The following is a 25634-nucleotide window of genomic DNA, read 5'->3' as shown; positions in this document are numbered from 1 at the left end:
GACACAGAAAATGAGATTAAGATCATTTAATTTCAATCAATACACTGCAACATTGCAAGTCCATACATCTTATAGCAGTGAAAGTCGTACAAGATGGGAATAATGTCAAAATATAAACAATTCCAAAAGCAATTAATTCCATTATTGCTGACATCCAAAGAGTTGGTACTGCTGGACCATCTCCTCCATGTCCAAACAGGTAGGTCTGTGTTCATCAGTTTGACACTCAGCTTCTATGGGCCAGTACTCGATCCAGGTTCTTTCTCCAAGTACGTACTGATACCTAAGGACAGCAGAGTGAAAAACACGTTAGGTCTTCATGTGAACAGCTATCTGTAACATTCAAACATAACACAAGAAAGCCTCCTTCCTCCTTCTAGATACTTTATTACTCTATCAATGGCAACAGTAAATGAGTACAACAAATATTGACTTGATTTAGTATAAAAAGTAATGAAACAGAAAGATCTTAAATTCCCACACCACACAATCAGATTCAAACAAACTTACGTTTGAAGTGCATCATCTCTGTGAATATCATCTGATGTTCCCATGATAAGGTACGTTTTGCCCTGAACCAAATCTATAGACTCCCTGCAGTGCGGATAACTGAGGAATGTGCGAAGTTTATTCAGGGGACCCACATCAAACGTTCCTGTAATTTAAAATTAGGAGAACAAAGAAGAGTACTTTATTATTACACATTTCCAGTGGAATCAATCTGAAAGGAACAAACGTTCTGGAAACACACTTATTTGCCCTCTTGCCAAAAGTGAAAGAGGCTCTATTAGGCTTTTTGGGCTTTTCCCTTTTATGGGTTTTTGTGCATGTAAATGTTCTGCAAAGGCTGAAATCCCAAAGTTCCCTCCAGAGGGAGTTTCTGACCCACACTCCCGCCCCCTGCTCGAAACTCTTCCATTAGACGGCTTTACGGTTTACTTCCGCGACATAGTGACATCACTACATAACACTTGCGCTTCAATTGTCTAGCTCCCGACACATCTTACATGAGAGGCTAAGGGGCGGGACAACTCCAAGTGGTTAACCCATCACAACAGAGCCGGCCGGCTAACCAATCAGAGCCAATCAGAGCAGACTTGGCTCTGGTTTCAGACAGAGGGTGAAAAGAGGTGCAGCAGCACAGGCAGAATGAGTATTTAAAAAAAATCCTTTTTTTGACATTAAAGCATGTAAACATGTCACTGTAGAGCCCCAAAATACAAATATGAATCATAAAAGTGAGCATAATAGGGCCCCTTTAAATTGATCCCACTCTCACGACTGTATAATAATTATCCAGCCAACAAGCTGCTAACTGCACTAATAAGTGAAAACGAGTCGAACATCTTATTTTGCCTAGAAACATGAAAATTACCGATGTTGACATCGAACTGCCTGACATAAATGCATTTACCAAAATGTTAAAATTTGTATTTTATTGTCTGACAGGAGATTAAATGTGCACACAAAATGTAAAAAGGAGGTAAACCAACTGTTGAGTCACCTACACCTTTACGGCACCCACCTTCTTTGATGACTTCCAGAACACGCGTTGTGTAAATGTCTGTGGACAAACCATCTTTAAACCCTTCCAGTTTCACTTTGTACACTGAGGAGAGACACATTGTAGATTGTTTGCTCATCTGTTTCATTGCTCACTTGTTCTCCCAACCTCTTAGACACACACAATCAAACACATACATTTTTGGCGTATAAAAGTAATTGAGTAAATTCAATCCATTTATGCTCTCTTACCAAAATCTATTTTGCTGGTTTCTGTACTCTCACAAGCCTTAGCTGTGCGCTGATCATTGCTGATCTTCTCCTTCTTCTGCATACTGCAGTTCTCTGGAAATACACAATTAGCATAAAGTTATAACACATCTGATCAAATGTTTATATTAGTACATGGATGATGGCAGCTGTATTTACGTCACAATTTAGATTGTGAGGTTTTTTTTAGACTTCAGGTGCTTGTGTTTCAATCTGGTGATTTACTGCAAACTACATTTTACAGCATTCTCCTTTACCAGATGGAAATGTGTACTTTTCTCACAAGGAGTACAACTCCTTTATTTATGTTGTAAATCTGAGAGACAATTCCTGGTGATATCATTTTGATTCGATGCTTGCAGTGTGGTTTTCATGGGGACAATGTCTGTCTGTCGTTTAGTGGCTCCAACACTTGGGTCAAGACTGAAATATCTCAACAACTATGATTGGGGAATATGTGCTGCTGTCCATAGGTAAGACTCTCAGCTACTAGCATTGCTGTATAGCCCCTGAGTCTTTGTTTTCAAAGTATAATAATACACTGCTGCAGTTTACAGACCTCAGATCTGCAGCTTACCTGTACAAAGCATAATTTAAGTGTTGTGTTATGTTAGAATTGAACAAATAAAACTTTACAGTGGATGGATAAAGGTTGTTTTGACCCGTTTACCTTCAGCACATGTGCACTCATCACCTCTGCAGAGCTGCAGTAGCTGTCCACCTTTCCTCTCTGGATGGTAGAACTGCACACAATGTGTTTCTGCAATAAAAGAGAAAGATATTGAAACAGGGTCTTACGGTACTTTATAAAATATAAATTAAATACTTGAACAAATAATAATGGCTGCTTATTGACAGTGTTATATTCTCTGACATATATTGGGAGCAAAACACATGGAGGTTTCTCTAAGACTCACGCTCATAGTATTCATAGACAGACACAGCCGCTGGTTGTAAGACGCCCACTTTCATCTTCTGTTGAACCCTAAAAATGATTTCTTCTGGTCGTGTGTGAGAAACCTGTAGATAAAGGTGAGATAGAGATACATACACAAAGAGCAAGGCAGAGAGGAAAAGTATGGAGGAAGGAAACAGCGACGTCTTACCTTGTCCAGGTAGATGATGAGTGATCCTCTTTCTGACAGGACTGTGTCCATCTCATATTTTGCAATGGTGCGGGAACGTCCTTTGGACAACTACACACACACACACACACACACACACACACACACACACACACACACACACACACACACACACACACACACACACACACACACACACACACACACACACACACACACACACACACACACACACACACACACACACACACACACACACACACACACACACACACACACACACACACGCACGCACACACACACACACACACAATCAGATCAGTAACCATAATACACATGTTTTTTCTCCTATAACAAAAACCAGCTAGTGCATTTGTTGTGGGTTAATGTGTGTCTGGAAAAGTTCTTACTAAGTCCAGGTCCTTTGTGTCAACGGTGAAGCCGGTTAGCAAGCCAATATCCAAAATTGACATTGCTGCATCTCTTTCGTTGTCGTTATACCTGTACACAGAATATATTGAAGGAAATTAAAGTGTTAAGAAGATAGGGAAAAGGGTAATGAACAGAAGCATAATATTTAATACAGATTGTGAAATATAATAATATTGTAAATAGCTGGTTAGAAAATGTTGTGAATAAAGCCATGTGTCAGTGTGTTGCCTTGGTTGTACTTACAACACTTCTATCCTCAGCTTGTATATACTCAAGTCTTCATCCATTTTTTCTGCAGGAGTATAATATTGTATTTGTATTTAGTTAATTTGTTTCTCAAGAGTAAGGTACAACAAACGAAGAAGAGACAGAAGGCACTAAATCACCTGGGATGAGCTGCACTGACAGGTTAAACTTCTGGCAGTCGCTTTCCTTTTGTTTAGGTATAACGTAGTACAGCGACACCATCTGTCACACAGAGAAGGTGCAATATTTGATATAAGTCCTCACAAGGTTAAAAGGGTATTAGGTCAAATCTTAATTTAAAAAAGGACGGATCAGTTATTAACTGTTATTAAAACTCAGAGTATAACATATAAACATATTTTATACTCACTGTCACTGTTGCTTCTCCTGAACCCTTGGCAGTCACCATCACATTCTGGTTTATATCATTGATCTGTCAGAGTTTACATATGAACACAAACACAAACAGTCAAGGATAAGCAGATATTAAAGTATTTATTATTTGCGTGACGGAATCAACAATCAGTGTGTAAATATGCAATCTGTCTATTTAAATCTTCTTCTAAAAAATCTGATAAATCAGGCAAATCTCCATGGAAGAATTGAGATCCTCAAGGGACTTTAGAATTCATACATTTAGTTCAAAAGATACATTTATCAGGAATATAGGTTTTCAAATGTGATTCTTTTATTTGTAAATTATTTTTAATTTTTTAGTAAAACTGAAATTAGTTTTTTTCTGTATTTTCAAATCACTTTTATAGTTCCATTTATTTTTTTAAGAGTTTACAGATCTTTTTTGTATTCCAGGAGACTACACACAATATACACATGCATACGTGTGTGTGTGTGTGTGTGTGTGTGTGTGTGTGTGTGTGTGTGTGTGTGTGTGTGTGTGTGTGTGTGTGTGTGTGTGTGTTTGTGCTTACTTTAGATGTCCTTGTAGCATAGTGGTTATCCCTGTTGAAGTTGTACTTCTCAGGCTTTGACCTGCCCGGCAACAAAATGTCCACGTTCAGATCATACTCTGGTTCTTTAGCACTGGTCCAGTACTCTGATATAGCCTGGTACACCATCATGGTGGCCTTTAGAGAAACATAGTGGGTAGGGGGAACACATGATCAGAACAAAATAAATGATAATCTAAAACAGGATGGAGGGATCAAGATGGAGAGAGGAGTCTCTTCTTACCTGAGTCGATCCATAGCCTCCGCCAACTTTCCGCTGTTCGTTGAACCATCTCACAACAGGTCTGGCATATTCAAAAGCCTTTATTCACAGAAGGAAGGTACATGGTTGAACTTTTCTGTCATTCACTGCACATTAGAATTATAAAAAAACTTACAAATATATTAAAAAGACAATCAAAGCAGTTACTTAATAATTGTAATACTTAAAATATTGGATACTTAAAAGGGTACATTTTCACTTATATTTTAAGGCTGTGATATTACTGAGAGACACATTTCATTGAAAATGGAATACAAACCTTTATATTAAGGTAGCATGGATAAGGACTAAATTGTATGTTGTTTGTAGCATGAAAGGAACACACATAAATGCGACATGCTCACCTCGGCCTTGACCAGAGCGAGAAGAGCGTAAGCCGTAGCCTCCAGTGTGTAGACATCTCCCTTACGCGTCGGCCAGTGGTTCAACTCTAAGGATGACACACAAATATCTTCCTTATTACTTTGCTATACATACATCTATTTACTTGTGAATCCAGGATATCTCATCTTAGAAAATAATGTATAATTAAAATACGTAGGGACATATTAAAATGTGCTCGCTCTTAATAATTTTAACTAATATATCTGTTATTCAAAAAGTCTTGTGAGCAGGACATAGTACGGCTGGAAGACTATTTACGTCATTTACAGACTGTTTCTAAATTAGCTCAAACATTTGACATTTCTCTACTGAGCAAACATCATCCCATAATACCAATGTGTTGGTCAGGCTCTTAGTAGTTGTGGATGAGAAATCCTTTTGAATCTAATCACCACAACATAGACTATGTTTTCTATGTTTAAGAATAGTAACAGCACCTGGGGAAACAAACTTGTAGAGGATCTCGCGGTTCATTTTGTTTTCATTGGCCATGGCATATGATGTCAAGGCAACAGCATATGGGTTGGTGAGGCTGGGCAGACGCCTTTCCAGATAGGCCACCGCTTTGTCTATACTGCCTGATAGACTCTGTACAAAAGTAAGGGAGGAAAGAGAATAAGGCGAGAACAGTCAGATATACATTTTTAGGCAACCAAAAGGAAAAAATAACCTTTCATGAGTCTAAACTAAAAACTAAAATATGGACAACATCCTAACCGGATAACACTATTTTAGCTACTATTCAATCCCATGGTAGCCACGCCATAAAGCATACGCTGATTAATCGTCTATTTTACTCTAAATAAGATCATCATTTACAAAATGAACATCATGCTTCAATAAAGAAGACTAAAATATAGCGATTGCGACCAGAAACTAATTTGGAAAATATTTAGATGCAGCTTTAAGGATCATCCTGATTGGCTTCACTTTTTAGACCCGGAGCATGCTGCTTGGACAGGAGCAGCAACAGGGCTGGCTGTGAAACATAGATTTACAACTTTGCAGATGTGAGATGCTTCCCAGTGGTTTAATGCCTCAGAAGGCTTTGTTTCGCACATCCTCTGCGAGGAGACGGTAAATAAAGAAATGAAACAGATGGGGGAAAAAGAGAAAACCTTGTATGGAGGTAAATTACTCACACCAACACTGGCAGCACAAATCATTCGGGACTCCTGGATAGCAATGAGGCAGAAGGCCGTCATGGAGGCATCTGAATCTGCGCCACGCACATCACCCTAGACACACACAATTTTTTTTTTGAATAAGGGTCGATAACATGTTATTGTTTTCAAACGTATTAGCTATTTTTGTAGCACATAGATGAAAAACAGATTTCTATGAAACCAGTGAACGCACAATCATCTCTCCATGGATCACCCTTCCAACTTCTCTAAATAAGCCATCAGGTTGCTGTGCCTTGAGAATCAGAAACTTGATGGCCTCACAGATGTGTGGGCTTTGCACTGCCACCAGACTGTTTGCCATGGCAAACACCTTGGCAACATAGGCCGTCAACCTTAGAGGAGAGAAGAAGGTGTAATAGTTTAGTTTTATTCATACGTGACATACATCATTGTGTGAGTTCAAGGGTGTTTGAATTCCTCACCAGGAGCTACTTGGGTGTTTTGGCCACGCACCAAAAGACCCATCATCTTTCCGGTAGGTAAGCTGTCGGTTGTAGCCTGTACACAAACAAATACACACAACCATTTTAATAAGTGCCATTCATTGCTCTACTGAATCTTATTGATTAGAAGCCAATTTAAGGAGTCCTGAATCTTTTTCAGTCATTAGAGCTTCTTTTAAATGATTCTGCTGGCACAGGCTTTTGTTTTAAAAAGGGAAACCCAAATGAGGGCTGGACAGGGGTGGTGTGGATTGATTTTATTTTTTAAACCTCTTCTGCAATGTCAGACAATTTAAAAATCACACTCACAGTGGCATTAATAAGATTCTGCTATCTGAACTAAAAATACATCAGTGAGCCTACCAGTCTTGATGTGTTTGATGGCTTCATCACGTTTCTTAAAGCCCACAGGTTCCCACTGATTGGTTTTGTCTAAATATGTGGCTGCAATGAGAGGTAGAGTCATGTGGATCATGTTCTGCTCTCCACAGCCAGAGGGCTGGTAGATCAGAGAACCCATTGATCTCCCGCTAACAGCGTTCTCCAGGAGGGCAGAAACTTGTTCTCTCCCTGAATGAAAACAGACAAACCGAAAATAAACACAAAACGTTATAAATCAACAAGAAGAAACCACTAAGCAAACAACAAAGTGCCCCAACGACAAGTGAGGTAGATATTTCCCAATAAGAACAATAACAATTTATACCAATTGTATAAATCGTTTCCATTGTACATGCACTGACATGGCATTGTGTCCCACCTGTCACAGAGATCTGTGTGCTTGTTGGTGAGTTTGGAACCAAATCTTTCTTGGGAATTCTTGCGGTGATAATTTCTTCTTGTTTACCATCTAAAGGGAGGAACAGTGGGCAAGTTGGAGCATCAATTAGCAAAAGATAAAAAGTAAAAACATAAAGTTGATAAACCATATGTCATTCTTCAAGGTAACTCACCTACACCTTTATTAGTGGGGTCTAGAATTACAATCTTAGGATCTTTTACTAGTACACCTTCAGGCTGGAACAACAACAGTTAGGACAAACATTAGAAACTACAATTATTTGCATAACTTTTTGAGCTTGAACTTGTTTAGCAAAGTCAAATATGGTCATAATTTAAATAAGGTATTTATATATCAATGAGATGCATTTCATAAACGTGACAGTCTACGAAACTGACTTTACCAGACTCTATCTCTCATACCCGTAACTGTAGCTTTGTCACGTTATTAAACCGATTGTATTCAAACTGAGGTTTTTAAAGGATTTGTAAACAGCATTGTGGCTTGAAACAAAAAGTAACAAGAATATTCCATCCATAATGTAACAGACCTTGGATGAGTACTTTTTTATGGCAGCTTGAACATTTTACTGCAATAAGAGAACAATTCCACATCGTGTAGGAAAAAGTATTTTTCTTACCACCACCCGCAGAATCTTTATAATTCCATCATTAAGCGACGAATCTTTAACAGCTGCTTTGACCTTAATTTGGAATTCTCCTTCTTTCATGGGAATGATGATGAAGGGCACAGATCGTGTAGTTTGACCATCCATTTTGACCTCCTGGCGATACTTTCCACGCTTTGAAGCCGAACTGCACACATTAGCCTCCTCAATCAGATCAACCCGCACCTTGAGAACAGGACAAAGATGGACTGGAGATTGTGAAGTTGCTCAAAGATAAAGACTATTATTAAGGATATAATAGGATTACAATCAGTTTTATTTTAGGTCATCTAACGATAATGCATACCTGATTTTAATTAACATTTGATGATATACAGTGTTTTTTACAGGATCAATCTGATCTTAATAATAAAAGGCACACTGTTAATAATGCAGTAAGGTTTCCCGCTGCTGAGGCATCCATCGTTTTTCCAACCCAGTTCAGACATGGTGCACACTACCGCATGATGGAAGCATTAATGCAGCATCAGAGCGTCACCGGTGGCATTTTCATCCCACGAAATATGGAATTGACAGCTACAGTCGCTACATAGAGCATCCTTTTCAAAGTCGATTGATGAAAATAGCTATTTTTGAATACTTCTTGGTGTTCTAATTAACACTGAATTGAATTGAATACATTACATCTAAACTGGGTTGGAAAAACGATAGTCGCAGGCCAACCAGTATGTGAGCAGGTATCAAAAGTCTATAGGACTCTAGTAGTATCTTTTTTTTATACAGTAGTCAGTTAAATATTTATTCTTGATTTTGCCCTTTAGTCTAAATGTTCTCTTGCCTCTTTTACTGTATGTAACATAGACTTACAGTTGCAGGATCGGGGCTGTAGTTGTGCAGGATTGCCTTAACTTCCAGCTGCTCTCCCCGGACAGCAGAGTATGGCACCCTGAGGTCAATGAAGAAATCCTTCCGGACAATTACCTCTAACGGATCACCAACACAGATTCCTTTAAGATGAGAGGAACAATAAAAAGGGATTACATAGAGAAAGAGAGAGAGAGGATTTAAGGGATGAAAAAAGTTCAAGGTTAGATTCCTAAACGAAACAGCTTTCAGTCACTGAGTCCTCACCGTGAGTAGTTGACAGACTAATGCCAGTAAACTGCCAGGTGGTGATTGAGTCTTGCAGTGGAACATTTCTAGTCACTGATGTGGTATCACTGAAACAAAGAATAGTGTTAAATCTTTGGGAGGTAAGTGTAGACTTAAATTCTAGTGGTGTCATTATTGAAGTTAGTGTTGTTTGTGTGTATATATGTCAGTTGACTTACCATGGGTTTTGTCCAGGGCAAGCAGGAAGTGTGATATCTGACCACAGCCAACTTTCAGGGAACTTGGTGCGAGAAACAATTTCATTGCTGTCAATGTAACTGTTGTCATCCTCCTCACCTAGAGTGTCAAACATATTTTCATTCAGAATGTTTTGTTACTACTACTATGGCAAAAAATGATCACCCAGGGCTTCAGCCCATCCCTTGTCCCGGTCTCTTACTGCGAGCCAGTTGAAGGCTCTCCACCTTGCTGTCAGCTCGCTGGTTTTCCATGTCCTTGCAGCAGTGCAGGAAGGCTGCTGCACAAGCTTCACCATCAACAATGTACTCTACACGCCTTTCACAGGTGTAAGAGAGGAGGGTGTCCCTCATGCCATCCAAACAACAGTCACGTAGAAGTTTTTCTTTATAGTTACTCACTATAAAAAAAAGGGTTTTGAAGAAGAGACAGAGAGATAAAGATGTGTGCAGGAAGTGTAAACTTGAAACAAAACATTGTTTTTTAAGAATAAGGAAAAAATAAATCTTAAGCATGGACAATATACGCAGTATGAAGGAACACATTGACCTATTAACTAAATGAAAAATAAAGTAAAAAGACTTTCCACAATACATACTCTAGCACAGTGTTTCTCAAAGTGTGGTCGCACGGACCACACTTTGAGAATATTGGTAAAATTGGTAAAATTTCACTTTTGAAATAACTTAATGGTAATGTATGTTTTCCGCACTCTCGCGGGAATATCTCCGCAATGGAGCGAGCTTAACTTTCACATGTTACCACTTGTTTGTACCATTTTCAGGCGATTTGTAATCTGTTCTAGAAAAAGGATGTGCTTTTTTTTTAGATTTCAAGAAGCGTATAAAACAAATGAAAAGGTTTGAAAAACACTGCTCGAGCATGGCATGGAAGAATAATCTGAAACCAGTCCATCTACAAACATGTGGAGAGCCTGAACTGCTACACTCTGCTTCTCTCTCTGACCCCTCCCAGTTGTTGTCTGTACTCCCTGTTTCAAGCCTTCATCCACCGCGGTCACTAGACCTGGACTCAAGCCTGAGCTCCACACCACCATTCATTGCTCTCCACATCTACAAAGGGGGCTTCTCGTGGGACTCGACCTGAGCCTTCCCTCCTGAGGAGGAGGAGGAGGAGGAGGAGGAGGAGGAGGAGGAGGAGGAGGAGGAGGAGGACACATTGATGTATCTGATTTGTATTCGGGTCCTTAAAGAACCCTAAACATGAACTGTGTGACGGAAGCATAGCCCGTATATAAGAAGTAGATGTAGTTACCGTGATGTTGGCCATCAGCTTGTTAACTACAACTTTAAAGCTAAGGTCTGGCATTTTGGCAGTTGCCATCTGTTAATTAGAACAGTGACACATAGATTTCAAATAGACTATAACATTTAAATTGAAATTGGTGAAAGAGTTCAAAACAAAAACATATGGTCACCCAAAATTGGATAATATCAAACCAATGGAAAATGTGTAGCGACTTGACAACCAAAAGATAGCCGCAACCTAAACCATACCCTGGTTTTGTATGCATTTGACTCTAAATGGGAACCTAGGGATTGAGAACATAAACTTGTAAGAAATACTTCTATAAAATCAGACTTCTATTTAAAGAGAGTGTAGTTGCCCATGTTGTCTATGAGATGTAGGTTTAAGGCAATTATGCGTTGGTTTTCCTTTTAAGACCTGAATGTTTTCAGACAGAAGATAACAGGAAATGAGGTTATTGCTTTGTATAGAGTTATGGTTCTTACGTAAACTGGTTCTGACATCCATGATTGTAGTCTGTCGTTTCCTCCTGCTCGGTGCCGGACATTTCAATTCTGGAAAAGAGCAACAGAGACAACATCTTTTACAGAACTCAACAATATTCAACCTACCTTTAGCATTATATAATTGATATGGATCAGAGTGAGGTGATTTCTCTGGTAGGACACGTGAACAGGGTGTGACAGACAGACTTTTTTTTTTTTAGAATAAGTGCTAAAGGTGGTTTTTAAAACCGCCTTATAATAAGAACAATTCAGCTCAGTGGCCAGTCACGATGGTCAATGCAAACTTGGAAATGCCTCAAAGGTAAATTCAACCAAAGTCACATTTCCTACGAACAAATACCCAGATATGGAAATATCTGACCGTTTCAGCTTTTCGATTCCATGTTTTTCTAGCATTTTTCTAGCATTCAATATTTTTCTATAGGAGGAAAATATTTACAAAATATCCAAACAGCAACGAACCATTTAAGAAACACCAAAACAATCTGCGTGACCATAAAGGGGAGCCATACAAAGACCCTTTAGGATGCAGTTATTTTACTGAACATAATATGCTCACTTCTAAAGAAGCACTTGACTGATGGTGATGAATAAAGGTGTATGTGCTCACTTTTTAAAACTATGTTCAGGGAAGGGGAGAGTAAAGTAGTGTCACCTTGTCTGTAGGGAGTCCCAGAAGCCGTGTTGGACTCAAACAACAGCCCAGCGTCGTAGAACACACTTATACCGTCCTTCCCTCCACCTGGTGTGCAACCTGTGTCGTACTTCTCTACAATGTCCCACACCTGAGCATAGTGAAAGTCATTCACACACAAATGAATAAACAAGACTTAAAGGCAAGACGTAGACATATCTCGAAACTCATATTAAAGTTCTGATATGTCATTAGAAATGTATTCATGCAATGAATGCAAGAAAAATATGATATAGATAAATTGCCTTTTTCTGTGTGAGGCGGTGCTTGTTGTTAAGGACATAGACGCCTTTGTCCACTGCCACCAGTCCCACTATGGCCCCTGGGTCTCCTGTAACCTTCAGACCAAACATCTTGCGAGGCTCGTAGGATGGAGCGGATCTCAATGGTTCCAGCTTCAGCTAATTGTGAAGGTGAGGTCAATGAATCACTCATACAGTTTGGATTTGTTGAACCAGTTGCTTACATTAAAAAATGTCAGGTGAATACAGTATTAAATAAATCAGTTTGTGTGTGTTTTGTATTGCGCGTCTCACCGAGCCCATGCAGGAGTCTTTTACATCCACCCAAACAGAGTCTGATACCACTTCATTCCCATTTGTGTGGTAATATGCTATGATGCGGAACGATGGCAGCATGTCTTTGGTAATGGGAACTATCAGGGAGATCAGTACTTGACCAATTGTCTTGTATCGGCCATTTTGCACCAGCTGACCTCTGCTCATGATCTATAGGAACACAGACTTACATATCAGCACTTAATGTACATGAGCGTATACTGCACTATATAACTTGATGGATGCAACAAAAAGGGTAGTATAAGCACACATGCACATATTTAAAACATCTCTCACCAGATATGTGATGTCATTGCGATGACTTAACTGCCTGTTGAGGTTGAGGTTGATTTTCAGGTTATCTCCTAATTCTACTTCAGCTGAATCCACACCTGCAAATATGACATGTTGTGATTGCAGCATCTCAAGTATTTCTAAAGTAGAGCCTTGTAGTATATTTTCTCCCCATAAAACAATGATATTTTACATTGCTTCTGATGGACAGTTATTCTCGAGCAAGAGAGTTCTAGATTAACTTGTTACATACAAATGAAAAATGTAGGAATAAGAGCATGTTTTCCAGACAAATTATTTTAAAGGTATATGGCTCAATACCGTCCAAAGTCTTGCAAATCATAACTTTGAATAATTTCCTCAAATATAAAAATCCATAATTTCGTCCACGCTTTACTTTCACGCCGTAATAAGGCGGATTGGAGTCTATTCTTAAATTAGCACCTCTATGCAGTGAATTGAGGACCAATTTAGACTCAAACCGTCATTCAAAGGATACAAAATGAAATGGTGGTATACGTACAACAAGAATCCCACCCCTGGTATCTTACCTATGTGGATATAGTTGTTGCCTTTGGTAATATATGGGACAGCTTTCATGGTGGCTGATGCTTGTCTTGCCGATGAAATACGAAGATCCTTCGTCTTCGCCTGAAATTAAAGAAACACACAAGCATACACATGGTTAATAAAATAAAAATTACTTGAAAACTCCTGAGTCTTTCCTATTCCATCCTTGTCCTGGCTACGATGAAGATAAAAGCGGCCTGTGGTGCATGTATTCATTTTTAAGAGACTTACAGTGATCGTCAGTTGTGAGACCCCTGTATTGATGGTTAGCCTTGCCATGCCATTGTGTGCGGTGATGCCATTCACGGTGCCTGGTTCAACCACCACAGCAACACCTTGTGCCGGAGTGTTGTCAGGATTCACAACTTCGACCTGCCAACACAGACACAAACAGTTCAACAATCAGAAAGATGTTTTACTGTTTGACTGCCTTCGCAGAATGCCAGACGGCCGCATGCCAAAACACATCTAGCGAGCTGAGCGCTGGTTTCAGAGGCAGAGGACGACCCCTGTTGCGCTTCAAAGATGTCGTAAAGCGTGACATGAAGGCCCTGGACATCGCGATGGACGGCTGGCAGAGGCTGGCGGAGGACCGGGCGAAGTGGCGCCAGCAGCTTGGCGAAGGTGGTGACAGACTTGACAAAGACTGGATTCGTGGACCTGCTCAAAAACATACGTATCTCTCCGATTGCACTGTACAATCTCTTGTAGATGTATTGCCAATATATTCACTAAGTATTATGACTTTATGGTGACACAAACTTTAACGGGTACATTTCTTAATTTCTCTGGAATATTTCCCTAAATCTGAAAAATCTGCTTTAACATCATAATTCAAATCCATGACAAAGATAAATGATGTGATCTGTTAGTGTTAATAATATAATAAGAGAGAAGTAAACTGTATGTAGGTTTCATAATTAAAAAAAGTGTAACTGTTTTTCAGCAAATACATTAAAGATATAGCCATACTTTTGCTAATGTTTTTTATCGTACTTTTTAAAGTTAATGTAAAGTACTTTACCACAACATCGAAGGACATTCCTGGTTTGAAATATTTGGGAGTTTTCTTGAAGTGGATGGTGTAAGGAGAGGTAACAATCTGAATATTTCTCAACTCTGCCTCCACCATTTCACCACCTGTTAATAGATGCAGAAACAAAACAAAACAGATTAAAGATTATTTTGTTTATAATGTAATTATATCTTTCAATTTGGTCACTTTCTAGTGGATACATCATCATCAGGTGTATTATAGAGACTCAAGGTCCATTTTTTTTAAAAGACATACAACATTCAAATATATATTTTAAAAACACATCCTATCTTTATGTTTTCCAACTCTGTCCGTCTCTTTTGGGAATAGTCTTAGTCTCTTTCTTACCGTTCTCCGTCAGCACACTGACAGCTACAAATATGGATTTCGTCACCAGTTCTTCAATTTTTTCGAAGGTGCTTGTGATGTGCTCTCTCTTCAGCGTGACAGCTCCAACACCTCTTTCAATCTAATGTAACATAGTTCAAAAATGTGTCTTAAAATGTAGTATAGTGTTACAGTGAACAATGGATAATACAACAATGTATTTCCTGCTGCTAAGGGTCTCTCAATTAAAACGAAATGAAAAGACTGTGTTTTGTCACCACCATCGTTGTCATTATGTTACATTTTCAACACGCTAAATACATTATATCTGTGAATAAAAATGAAACTGAAATAACTGCAGATCTTGGAGTTAGAGGAGAAATACTACACATTTTGTGAGTATTAGACTCTTCCAAAATGTAAAATACAGTAAGTGTAGAATGTGCTCACCTGCACTCTCTGAAGAGAACTTGGAAAGCTCTTCTTTTGACCATCATTTATGACCCCAAACACCACGTAGGCCATCCCATTCACCTCTTCACCGAACAAATACCTAAATCCACAAGAGAGGGAAATGTATGAATCAAAACAGGGTCATTTTAAACAAAGTAAAAACAAATGGTTAAGAGCAAGAGCATCAACCCAACCTCTAAACAGCAACCTGTATTCATTCAATCAATCCACCAATCAAACAGTCTCTAAAGCCACAGAGCAAGAACTTTCTCTTACGTGGCTTTAATGTTGACTGTGAGGTCGTGGGCATCCACGTAGAAGAAAGCGCTCGTAGGATTCAGTTTAACCTCAAAACTGGGAAGCACTGAAAAATGATATTTATGGTTTTATCAATCCAGTAAAAAAAACGAGTGAATGTTGTAATTTGATATTGGTTTTAAATGAAAGTGCAGGTAATGGAAGACTCACCATATTCTTTGACCTCAAACTCTGCACTAAAGCTCTGCTGTGGGTTGTTGTGGAACTTCGTGACGACCTTCCACACTCCGGTGCTAAACATAAAAACACACACAAACACAACATTTAAACACTAATTTAGAGAGGTAACACAGGAGTCAGGCCTCATACTCTGTGAAGGTATAATAAAATATATGCCCTACACTAAAATGTAAAGTTTTCAGGTTACTAGCGCAGGGAGTAAGGGTATTAGTACTTTTATTGTATTTCTTTTTACGCTGATTAGTTTTACTGTACAGTTCATAGGCATTCAATGTTGGCCTATTTCTATTGAATCTGTTCATTTACAATTAAAAGGCTGGATTATTATAGATAAAGTAGATAATAGGTAAACTATTTATTTGAGAGTGAGAACATATAATTACCACAAGAAGACTTATTTAAATCCTTAATCATTTCGACCAGAAAGCCAATACATTCGGATGTGAATCTGAATGTACTAAAGTAGCATATTGGATGAATGAATTTCCAGATGAGGTGCAGTAAGGTGTTATAGAGCCCAGGGACTACTGTGCCAACCAAGTTGAAAATATATTTATAACCAAATCTCATCTAATTTCTAAAGAAAGTCAAACTCCACTTCCACTTCTTCTGTTGACATAACAAATAGTCACACTCCAAACACTATATTTTCAGTTTATGTTGTCCTGATCCAATGTGTTTCACTTACAGTCATCCTCTTGGAAGTATGGTGTGATGTGTGAACTGAGAATTCATTGTGTCTCCACATTTAATACAATATATTACTTTTTGTTTAGTTATTTTCCAAACACTAAATTCGCAACATGGAAATTCATTATAGAGAACAGAACATAAACAAGATAAACTACTAACCTGACAATTTCATTGAGTTGGAAATCTCCAGAGTGGATCCCTGATTTCAAAGACACTGGATCAAGTGGTGTACTTATGCCTTCAGGGGTCTAAAAAAGAACAATATAAAAAATAAAAATGGAAACAAGTTAATGTTGTAAATCCACGCTATAGTCTATTTTATGCATGTCTCCATGAGCTTGGTCATTTTCTCTATTGAGACTTTTTTAATTTCCAGTTACTCCTAAAATGTATTTATCTACCACTAAATGAAGTGGCTATGTTTATGCAAATCAACCACTAGAGGGTAGCAAGTGATAGGACAGGTGTTCCTAAAGTAACACAACCCAACAACTCACAATGTTGGCTGTGTTTTTAATTTTTATTTAGGTAATTTCCGGGGAAAAGTATCTACTGTTAAGAATTTGTAATACCAAGAGGCTTGTAATATGTGCTTATCAAAGATCGGAAAACAATACCACAAACTCAATGTCAATAGACGCATCATTTTGGTTGGCGTCATCCCTCTCCACAGGCTCCATACGGGGTGTCACAGCAAACATCCTGAAATGAACTGACATAGAAAAAGAGTGGACTTTACTATTTGATAAAGCTTATAGTCGTGCTGCTAGGCTTAGACTGCCTCTCTTTTCCGCTGCCTCTCTATCTTTATGCACTAATGTCTGATAAATGCATGGTAAGAACTTGGCAACTCCAGATTTTTCGCGCTCTTTCCTCTTGCAGAAAGCCACATTCAATCGGTGCACCTTTTTGATTGTGGATTAACCTGTTGCAGTTCTCCTGATTGAGGTCCACTGCCACTACTATGTTTCAATGGTCCCCTATTATATTATTTTTCAACAATATATTATAGGTCTCAGATATATATAAAGCATGTCTCTGAAGTGTTTGGCTCGAAATACTAAACAGATCGTGCATCGGAGCATCCCATAAGCTCCTCTGTTTCTGCCCTGTTTCAAAAGTGATGATTTCAAATGCTAATTAGTTGCTGCTGGCCACGCCCCTCTGCGAGATATTTGGCAAAACAAACACAATGGTGCTTGAGGAAGGTTTCCCATTTCTCTAATTTCCACCTCCTCGGTCCTCTGGATTTCAGCACGCCATGTTGAAGGACATCTCATTTCTCTGGCCGTTTCTCAATCGCGAGGATTTTGGCTTCCAAGCCAATATTTCAAGGATTCTACGTCATCAATCGTCACCGAAGGACTGTTCCAATCTCCAGCATACTTGGAATTCCACCGAGGCCGCGTCCTTGGTTTGGGGGAAATTTCTACGCTGCACAAGAGAGGCTTCTCAATACTCAAATTTCCCCTCCTCGACTCCTCGACTCCTCGGTCCTCCGGTAGTGACCCGGAAATGAATTTCAGCGCGCCATTTTGAAGGACGTCTCATTTCTCTAAATGCACACCGAGGACCGAGGATCGAGCGTCGAGGAGGCTCTCTGGAGGAGCTATAACCGAGGATACACTGATGGTTCCTCCACGGCTCCTCCGCGGATGCATTTCCGGGAACGGTGGAGGCGTGACACACGGCCGGACTTATCTCAGCCAATGACAGCTCTGCATGCATCCCCTGGATATTATTTTAGAAACTGCTCTCATCGCAACGCGATGTTTACAGTGAGAACAGCTGTGAGGTCCTGCAGAAAGCAGAGCAGTGTGTAAAATAAATATCACTCAGTATAACAGACCTACTCTCTTTATTTGCTTTAGTTTAGTAGATATATACAAACAAAGAGTCGATATTTTTCTAAGAACATTTAGTGCTTCACATACTAAAATACACAACGGCTGTAGCCTGATTATGCTTTAGGAGCTTAGGTGTGTATGGTACAGTGTGTGTGTGTGTGTGTGTGTGTGTGTGTGTGTGTGTGTGTGTGTGTGTGTGTGTGTGTGTGTGTGTGTGTGTGTGTGTGTGTGTGTGTGTGTGTGTGTGGTACAGTGTGTAGGTATGTCCTGTACAGTGTGTAGGTGTGTGTGTGGTACAGTGTGTGCGCAGATGCGGCGGACAGACAGGTCTCAGTTGGTTTGGTGTCCTCTGCTTACTTTTAATACTTGCAAATACAACTTTTGGCCCGTAATTTCAATTCCATTTCAGCGACCAGAGAGAGAGGGGGGGGGGGGGGGGGGGGATATATCCAGTCTCTGATTGTGTTACGTTATTATGAGAGTGCTCTCATACTTTAAATTGCATATATTTATATAAATATATTTGTGTGTGTGTGTCCGCATCTGTAGCCTGTTATTGTCTCATTATACCGCACTCTCAATGAATTCAAGGTAAATATGTGGGGGAACAATGTTCAGCTGATCTAACAGAGATTATAAAATATGACAAAACACTCGACAGCTGATGCAGCTGTTGCCACGTAATAATGAACGGACGTCGCTTTAATATGACCGCTCAGAGGAGAGGAGTTCTCATTTCTTTAAACGTCTGCTGCTTCCCCTCCTCTTTCCCCGGTTCCCCTCCTCGGTCCTCCGCTCGCATCTCCTGTGGGCGGGACTAAGTCTCGAGGAGGGGAGTCGAGGAGGGGAGTCGAGGAGGGAGTCGAGGAGGGGAAATTTGAGTATTGAGAAGCCTCTATAGACTTCGCGTCCTTAAAATCCCCACAATGCTTTGCGCACGGACCAATTTCAAAAACCTTTGCGGAGAATGGCTGAACCGACGCAGCACACATTTAAATGTAAGTATGTAGTGGCGTAGAACACAACAACGGCTTTAGCCTGATATATATTATATGCTTTAGGAGATGTAGTTGTGTGTGTGGTCACATTGTGACATGACAAAGTGGCCTAAATCTGATCAGCTCATTTTCAGACTGGTTTTTATACAGTATAGATGGACCAGGACAAAAAGAGAAAGATATTTTTTTCCTGAAACTCTTAACACAGAGGGGACACATATTAAAGTATAAAATACATGAAATAGTGGATTTTGCCTTATTGGTGACCTTTAAGTCATATCTTTTATTTTTTCACTGATTAATTGGGACTGATTTTCTTAATCAGCCCCTTTTGGCACATTTCACATTTGTAATATGGGGCTTTATGAATAAATATTGCTTGATTTATTGATAATGAATTCACCTCTGCTGTTGGGGGTGTAGATGGTCTTGTCAGTTTGGATGAAGATATACCCAGACTGAAAGGAGACCAGGACAACGTTCTCAAGCAGTCGGTCAGGGAACTGAGCTTGCAGATACACATACTGCTTAATGCTGGGATCCTTACTGAAGTCTCCAGTAGGGATCTGAAATCATTATGAAGAAACACAAACAGTGCATTAGGAGCAGGGTGTGTACATTATGTGCATTTTTTAATTCAACACTAGATCATCTTAGAACATGCAGCAGAGTTATAGCGCATCATTTACCATTATCTGTACCAGCTGCTGGAATGTATTTGTACTGGTAAGCGTCACAGATGCAGTTGCCAGCCTTTTGTTTTTGGTTGGATGGTTCATCACATAGATATGCACCGTTTGGTCTGCACCTGTGCAGTCTTGACACTCCACAAACACGTTTTCTGCTGTTCCTACCCTTAACAAGTTGGGGGCAGACATCACCTCCCTGTAAAGCGGGGGCGGAAAAGAAGATATATATTAATGTGAATGTGATGTCACCGAGCAGAAAGAACCACATGCTGCTTTGGATGTACTGAAAAAAAAGAGTTCAAAATATTAATTCACACACAAAACAACCTTTTTTAAATTAACTACTCACCTTGAATTAATGATGCCTCCATGGTTTATTTCCATTCGCAGGACGAGTTTGAAGTGTTTCAAATAGTAAAGTTTATGTGTTTTGGAAATTGTTAGCATACAAATAAATATATGGGATACTGCATGAGTTGTGTGTATGTGCTTAAAGTGGTCAAATAAATAAACCCAATTGGTAAGAAGATAATTAAAGGGAACAGTAAGTGGTAGCAGAACATTTAACTAGGTTTCAATTCCCCCAAACTGCATCTATTTTCAAAGATGAGGATCATGAGCTCCATTGTTTACATTGACAAAGATCCAGCACTGGATCAACACAATATGTCATCCTACTCTAGTCTAGACCCTTGCTCTGTCTGGCATTTTGCATCGTTACGCAAACTCTTAACATTAGGCCAACTTATTGGCATCATTTGAAACACCACATGACATTGAATTTTGTAACACAGAGTGGACTGTAGCTCCTCATTATGAAAAACACAAGTTAAGGTAAATCCAAAAGCTTTTTGAATAATATGAATGTTGCGACCACCAATAGTTGCTCCCATTACAGTTTAACCAATAGCAACGTGTATACCAGGAAGATGACCAAAAACAACAACATCTTTGTTTTCTGAGAAATGATTCAAGCAGAGCTGGAGTGGGTAAAGGTACAAAATGTCTACTTACAATGGAGCTCCATCAGCAAGAGAAGTCAGGGAGACGAAGGCCAGAGAGGCCAACAGCCACAGCAGAGTCTTCCTCATCCTCCTACCTGATCCTGATCCGCTGTCAGTGAAGTGTCGCTGTGCAGAACCCTCCTTTTATCCTCTCACTGCCCCACCTCACCTCGCGTAGTCTTTCTTTACATATGTACCAACACAACCACATACACACCATTTCCCAGCAGCAGTTGAGCAACTGATAAACATGAGGTCCACTTTGATAGTAGAAACAGTAGAAAATCAATAAGGGGTTAACATGTTTGATTAACTTTGGAGCATAAAGTTGAATGACAAGTTCAAAATGACTGCCAAAGAACTATCTGCATTTATGTTGTTTTTAAATGTGACAAGTGGTTCTTCTTTTCTTGTTTGGGAAATGTTACTAATGTTTCATTATTATTCTGAACCTGCACATAATCAATAATAGTAAACATGCACACTAAGTCCTAAAGTACACACTGTTGAGTAATACTTGGCAGGGATTTTTGAAGTTTCAACAGTGGGGCATTTTCACATTTGAAAGTCTGAAGAAAACAACTGTTAGTCTATGAATCTTTATTTTATTCTGGGAATGTTATAACTGTACAATTTCTTTCAGATATTCAAATCATTTTATGGCTCAGTTTATTTGTGATTGCATGGATTTTGCAACTATATTGAAATAAATAACAATTCAAGAATGAGTTATATACTAAAAGAAGGATGCCATTGTACAGGTTAAGGTTTAGGGTAAGGCATAAGGAACATTCAGGCTGGCAATGAGAAGAAATCGTCCGGTTACGTATACTGATAATAAAACAAGACAATCACATTAATTAAAAGGCTACATTTTTTCATTTGACATTTATCAGTTGGCCAGATTTATAGCCTATCAAAAGTTCAAAGCTGGCTTAAATTGTTGTTTTTGCACCTTTGCTGACCAACAGCAGATCTAATCTCGTAGAAGACCTTTCTCTCTAATTATTAAACCGATACCAGAGAGATTGATGCTTTGGAAAACACAATCAATCCAGGTTTCTACTGAGAAAGGTGGTTTGTGTTGCAAAATTCAATATAAAGAATTAAATAGAAAAATGAAAAAAGTCTGAAAATAACATTTCATTTGAAATGCCAAAAAGCAAAAAAAAAAAAGAAGTAGATAAACAACATAAAGAAAGACATGCACAGAGTAAAAAGTTGGAGAGATAAGGAGCTATTCCTGATTGGAGGAAATGGGACACGTGACCGGGCTCATTTACATGTGGACAGGCAGGTGAGCGTGGGAGAAAATAGTTTGAGCTATGTCGCGAACACACCGGCACCTGACGGGATTAAGAGTCCTCTCGCTTTGCCAGAGCATCTTCCTTTGAACCAAGAGTCACCACAGGCCGTCGGTCCGCTCACCTGGACGGACGCTCAGTAACCGGAAGGTAACTCTCTCTGAATGTATCCATTATCCCCTAAAAAACGTCAACACTTAACCTACGAGTCGAGCCCAAACGAAACATGTTCCGAGCCTCTTCTAGAGTTACAGAGCCTTAAGGGACTACTTTATGTCTGTACTTTTCAGCGGTTTACCTGGGCTGAGAGCACCGGTTAAACAGGTGCAGCAGGACCTCCTGCATTCCACCGTGCGCAGACATACACCCGCCTGTACCAATATCAAACTTCAGTGGGTGTGTTTAGTTTATCAAGGATTAGGACGGAAATTGACCTTTTTCATAGTTTGTTCACACGTTAACAATGATTTATTGCTATAACGTGAAAGGATGTAAGGATCTTAAATTACAAGTTTATTACTTTTTCGGTTCGGACCAGGAAGTTTCCTGTTCTCTTTACATACATTTACCAGGCAACATATTCATTTAATTTGACGCGTTAAAATGTGAAGGTTGAGGGTACTTTATTGAAATTATTTGTTTGCATACTAGTGCTGCAATAACAGTTATTTTGTATTGACTATGTATCTGTTGATTATATTCTTTGGGCTATGAAAATGTAGAAATGACAGAGAAATCAAAATCACAGCATCACAGAGAGAGCCTCACACTAATCTTAAATAGTTGTGAAAAGCCTCAAAACTAATTTGATATGTATTTACATGGAAAAGAAGCATCATATTTGAATACCTGTAAAAGTGCGTTTTTTGTGAGCAAAAAAAGTGACTGAAATGGTTTTTGATTTTTTAAATATTAACATGTATTATCTGTTAGTAGGTTAACAGAATAATTGTTAAGCTGCAATGCTTTTTCTAAATCCACATTTCTTATTTTTGTTTACCCTTGCTAACCTCAAGCGTTATGTTGTTGGCCTTTTGTAGGCAATACATAGCTGAATAGAAACTACAACAGCCCTAAGGAATGTAATGTAATCCAAAACAACAGCACTGCTACAATACTGCCTGTGAAACATTAACTTTATTGTGTGTTTTAGAAGAGAAGTGTTCACATGTGATTTCAAGTATTTACTTCCTGGAGTTGTTCTATTGGACTTAATAATATTAAAGGTTTAACGTGCATGGGACAAGAGTTGTTTTGTAGCCCGACTATTTTAGATGCTGTCTTTGATCTTTTGACTAAGTTGTTACAGTGAAATATTTGCACCTCTTCAACATTTAGCTGTCTTGCAGTCAGTGTTTAGAATAGAAGCCTGAAACAAGAATATTTCCTTACAGTTTGCTTTTATAACTCTTGGTCATTGAACTGTGTTTTTAGTCTTTCTCTGAGCTTGAACTGTCTGCACCACACCAAGTAAAGTCAATGTGTGCACTTCTCATCTAAACTCATGCTTAACCTTTCTTTTCTCCACAATGCGTGGGAATAAAACACGATTTGAAATGGACTTGCTATTACTAAATGGGGACTGACTTTGATCATTGTTTTTTTCTTCTCTTTTACACGAAATCTTTGGCTGTGATGACACCCATTTGTTCAATGATTTGCTTTCTTTTTTATCTTTCAGATTCCTCTCTTTTGTTTCTATCTTAACAGTGTTGGTCCAGATGTAAGGGCACAGGCCTCACAGACCTGATCAGTACTTCCTCATCACCAGGTAGGTTTTTTTTAGGACTTCGCGCTGTTGGATGATCTCATCCCTGTATCCCTGTTTGGGGATAATTTCATTTAAAGGGTCGGTTATTTCCTAGGAGGTTTCTTGGAAAGGAGTAATGTATTTGTGTACTAATAGAGTGGTGCAGCGACGCATCCAACCCGGAAGTAAGTCCCTTCCGGTTCCCTCGACAAAATAGCAATGCAATTTCTCCATAGGATTTTGGAAAATAGCTCGAAATAAGGTCTGTGGTTGACGAGACGGATCACGTTTTGTTCAGTCGGATAATCTCCACATGTCTACCCTACTTTTATAGATTTATGATCGATAGAACCGGACGGTACCCATGCGCAGCTTACTTCCGGGTTTTAGGACGCGTCACTGCACCACCCTATAAGAAGGAAAATAAGTCTGTATCATACTGGATGAGTATGGATCATGATTAAAAAATAGGTTTGAACAGCGATTAATTTCCATTCTGGGACAATCATCAATATCCTCAAAAAAGCCGTCTATCTCAATCAAGGAAGTGAAAATACAACTTGCTTTTAAGCATTCATCATGTAGGGCTCGTCCAATATTGCTATTTAAAAAAAGGTATTTACTCCTAATTTATGAATACCATATTAAGGATTTTAAGACGAGCTATGAGGTATTTTTCCAGTATGTTTTCATCTTTTTTTATCATATTTGATGATTTAACAGTGTCAACAATTGTGACACTTTAAAATCTTTCCATTTGCCTACTTGTAGACAAATTACACATCATTACTTCTTCAGTTGACCAGACCTACTAAATAACACAAATATAGGTTATGCTTTAATTGGAAGCTACCAATTGAACACCTCCAATATTCAGTATCAAATTGCTAAGTTCTCTCCAGGAAACAGTTTGGATATTGCGCACAAAATCATTTCCTTGACTATTTAACATGCTGAATGTAACCAATCAATAGTTTGATCTGTAGTTATACATTGACTGACCACCGTGATTCCCTCCCCAGCTGTCTGTCACCATGGTGATGCAGGTGTTGATGGCCCCTGCTGTGGCCATCCTGGTTTCCACCGTGCTGTCGCTGCTCAGCCTGGCTCTGCTGCTGCTGCTGTGTGTCATCAGGAAGAAAAGGAGGATGGAGGGAACATACAGGCCCAGTGCGGAGGAGAGGAAACAGACGGGATCGGGGGCGGGCGAAAAACCAAGCCTGCCTCTCCCGTTGCCTAAAGAGGAACGCCTCATATGACAGACGTTTGGAGGTGGACCCACCCTCTGTCCTCTGTCCCTGTGTGACCTGTGGATCCATTCCTCCTGTTCTCTGACGTCTCTGTGCTGCGCTCCTCTAGAATGATCTATGTTTGCCTTTGGCGCCAGAAAATCTTCAAAAACACTATTTGTGCTGCATGTTCTTCTTCTTGGGGACAACAAATACATAGATCAGACTTTCAATCGAGCCCCCGACTCACTGCATGGGAAGGGAACATGTGTGTCATCTCAGATCCTGTTGTATTGCTTCATAAAAATCCCTCACTCCCTTTGTTTTGCCGGATAAGAAACATGAGCTGAAGTATATTTTGTATTGTAGAGAGATGA

General features: G+C 39.3%; 1 protein-coding gene and 1 long non-coding RNA gene across 2 annotated transcripts; one reads left to right on the top strand and one right to left on the bottom strand.

Annotated features, from left to right (window-relative positions):
• Nucleotides 1–11: 11 nt before the first annotated feature.
• On the bottom strand, nucleotides 12–21096 carry LOC117463489 (complement C3-like). The gene is made up of 43 exons (XM_034105776.1): nucleotides 20985–21096; nucleotides 19971–20166; nucleotides 19685–19847; nucleotides 17054–17148; nucleotides 16596–16684; nucleotides 15714–15796; nucleotides 15522–15609; nucleotides 15243–15345; nucleotides 14814–14934; nucleotides 14454–14569; nucleotides 13661–13801; nucleotides 13411–13510; nucleotides 12863–12957; nucleotides 12545–12736; nucleotides 12254–12409; nucleotides 11970–12099; nucleotides 11294–11362; nucleotides 9742–9939; nucleotides 9521–9638; nucleotides 9321–9409; nucleotides 9057–9196; nucleotides 8202–8414; nucleotides 7734–7797; nucleotides 7541–7630; nucleotides 7144–7350; nucleotides 6760–6835; nucleotides 6510–6669; nucleotides 6293–6388; nucleotides 5588–5738; nucleotides 5111–5196; nucleotides 4728–4805; nucleotides 4466–4621; nucleotides 3907–3969; nucleotides 3677–3758; nucleotides 3534–3582; nucleotides 3269–3359; nucleotides 2880–2969; nucleotides 2691–2793; nucleotides 2444–2533; nucleotides 1756–1848; nucleotides 1526–1609; nucleotides 511–655; nucleotides 12–283 (listed from the first exon to the last, which is right to left on the bottom strand). The coding sequence occupies exons 1-43, from the start codon at nucleotides 21059–21061 to the stop codon at nucleotides 142–144; spliced, it is 4968 nt and encodes a 1655-aa protein (XP_033961667.1). The 5' UTR covers nucleotides 21062–21096; the 3' UTR covers nucleotides 12–141.
• Nucleotides 21097–22222: 1126 nt separating this feature from the next.
• On the top strand, nucleotides 22223–25060 carry LOC139435952 (uncharacterized). Its single transcript, XR_011645161.1, has 3 exons — nucleotides 22223–22428; nucleotides 23960–24049; nucleotides 25051–25060. It is a non-coding gene; the product is annotated as an uncharacterized lncRNA (long non-coding RNA).
• Nucleotides 25061–25634: the final 574 nt, after the last annotated feature.

The sequence above is a fragment of the Pseudochaenichthys georgianus genome, chromosome 1 (assembly GCF_902827115.2).
Source record: "Pseudochaenichthys georgianus chromosome 1, fPseGeo1.2, whole genome shotgun sequence".
Classification (NCBI taxonomy): Eukaryota; Metazoa; Chordata; class Actinopteri; order Perciformes; family Channichthyidae; genus Pseudochaenichthys; species Pseudochaenichthys georgianus.
The sequence above is the reverse complement of the archived record's forward strand: the minus strand, read 5'-3'. Positions and strand labels throughout refer to the sequence as shown.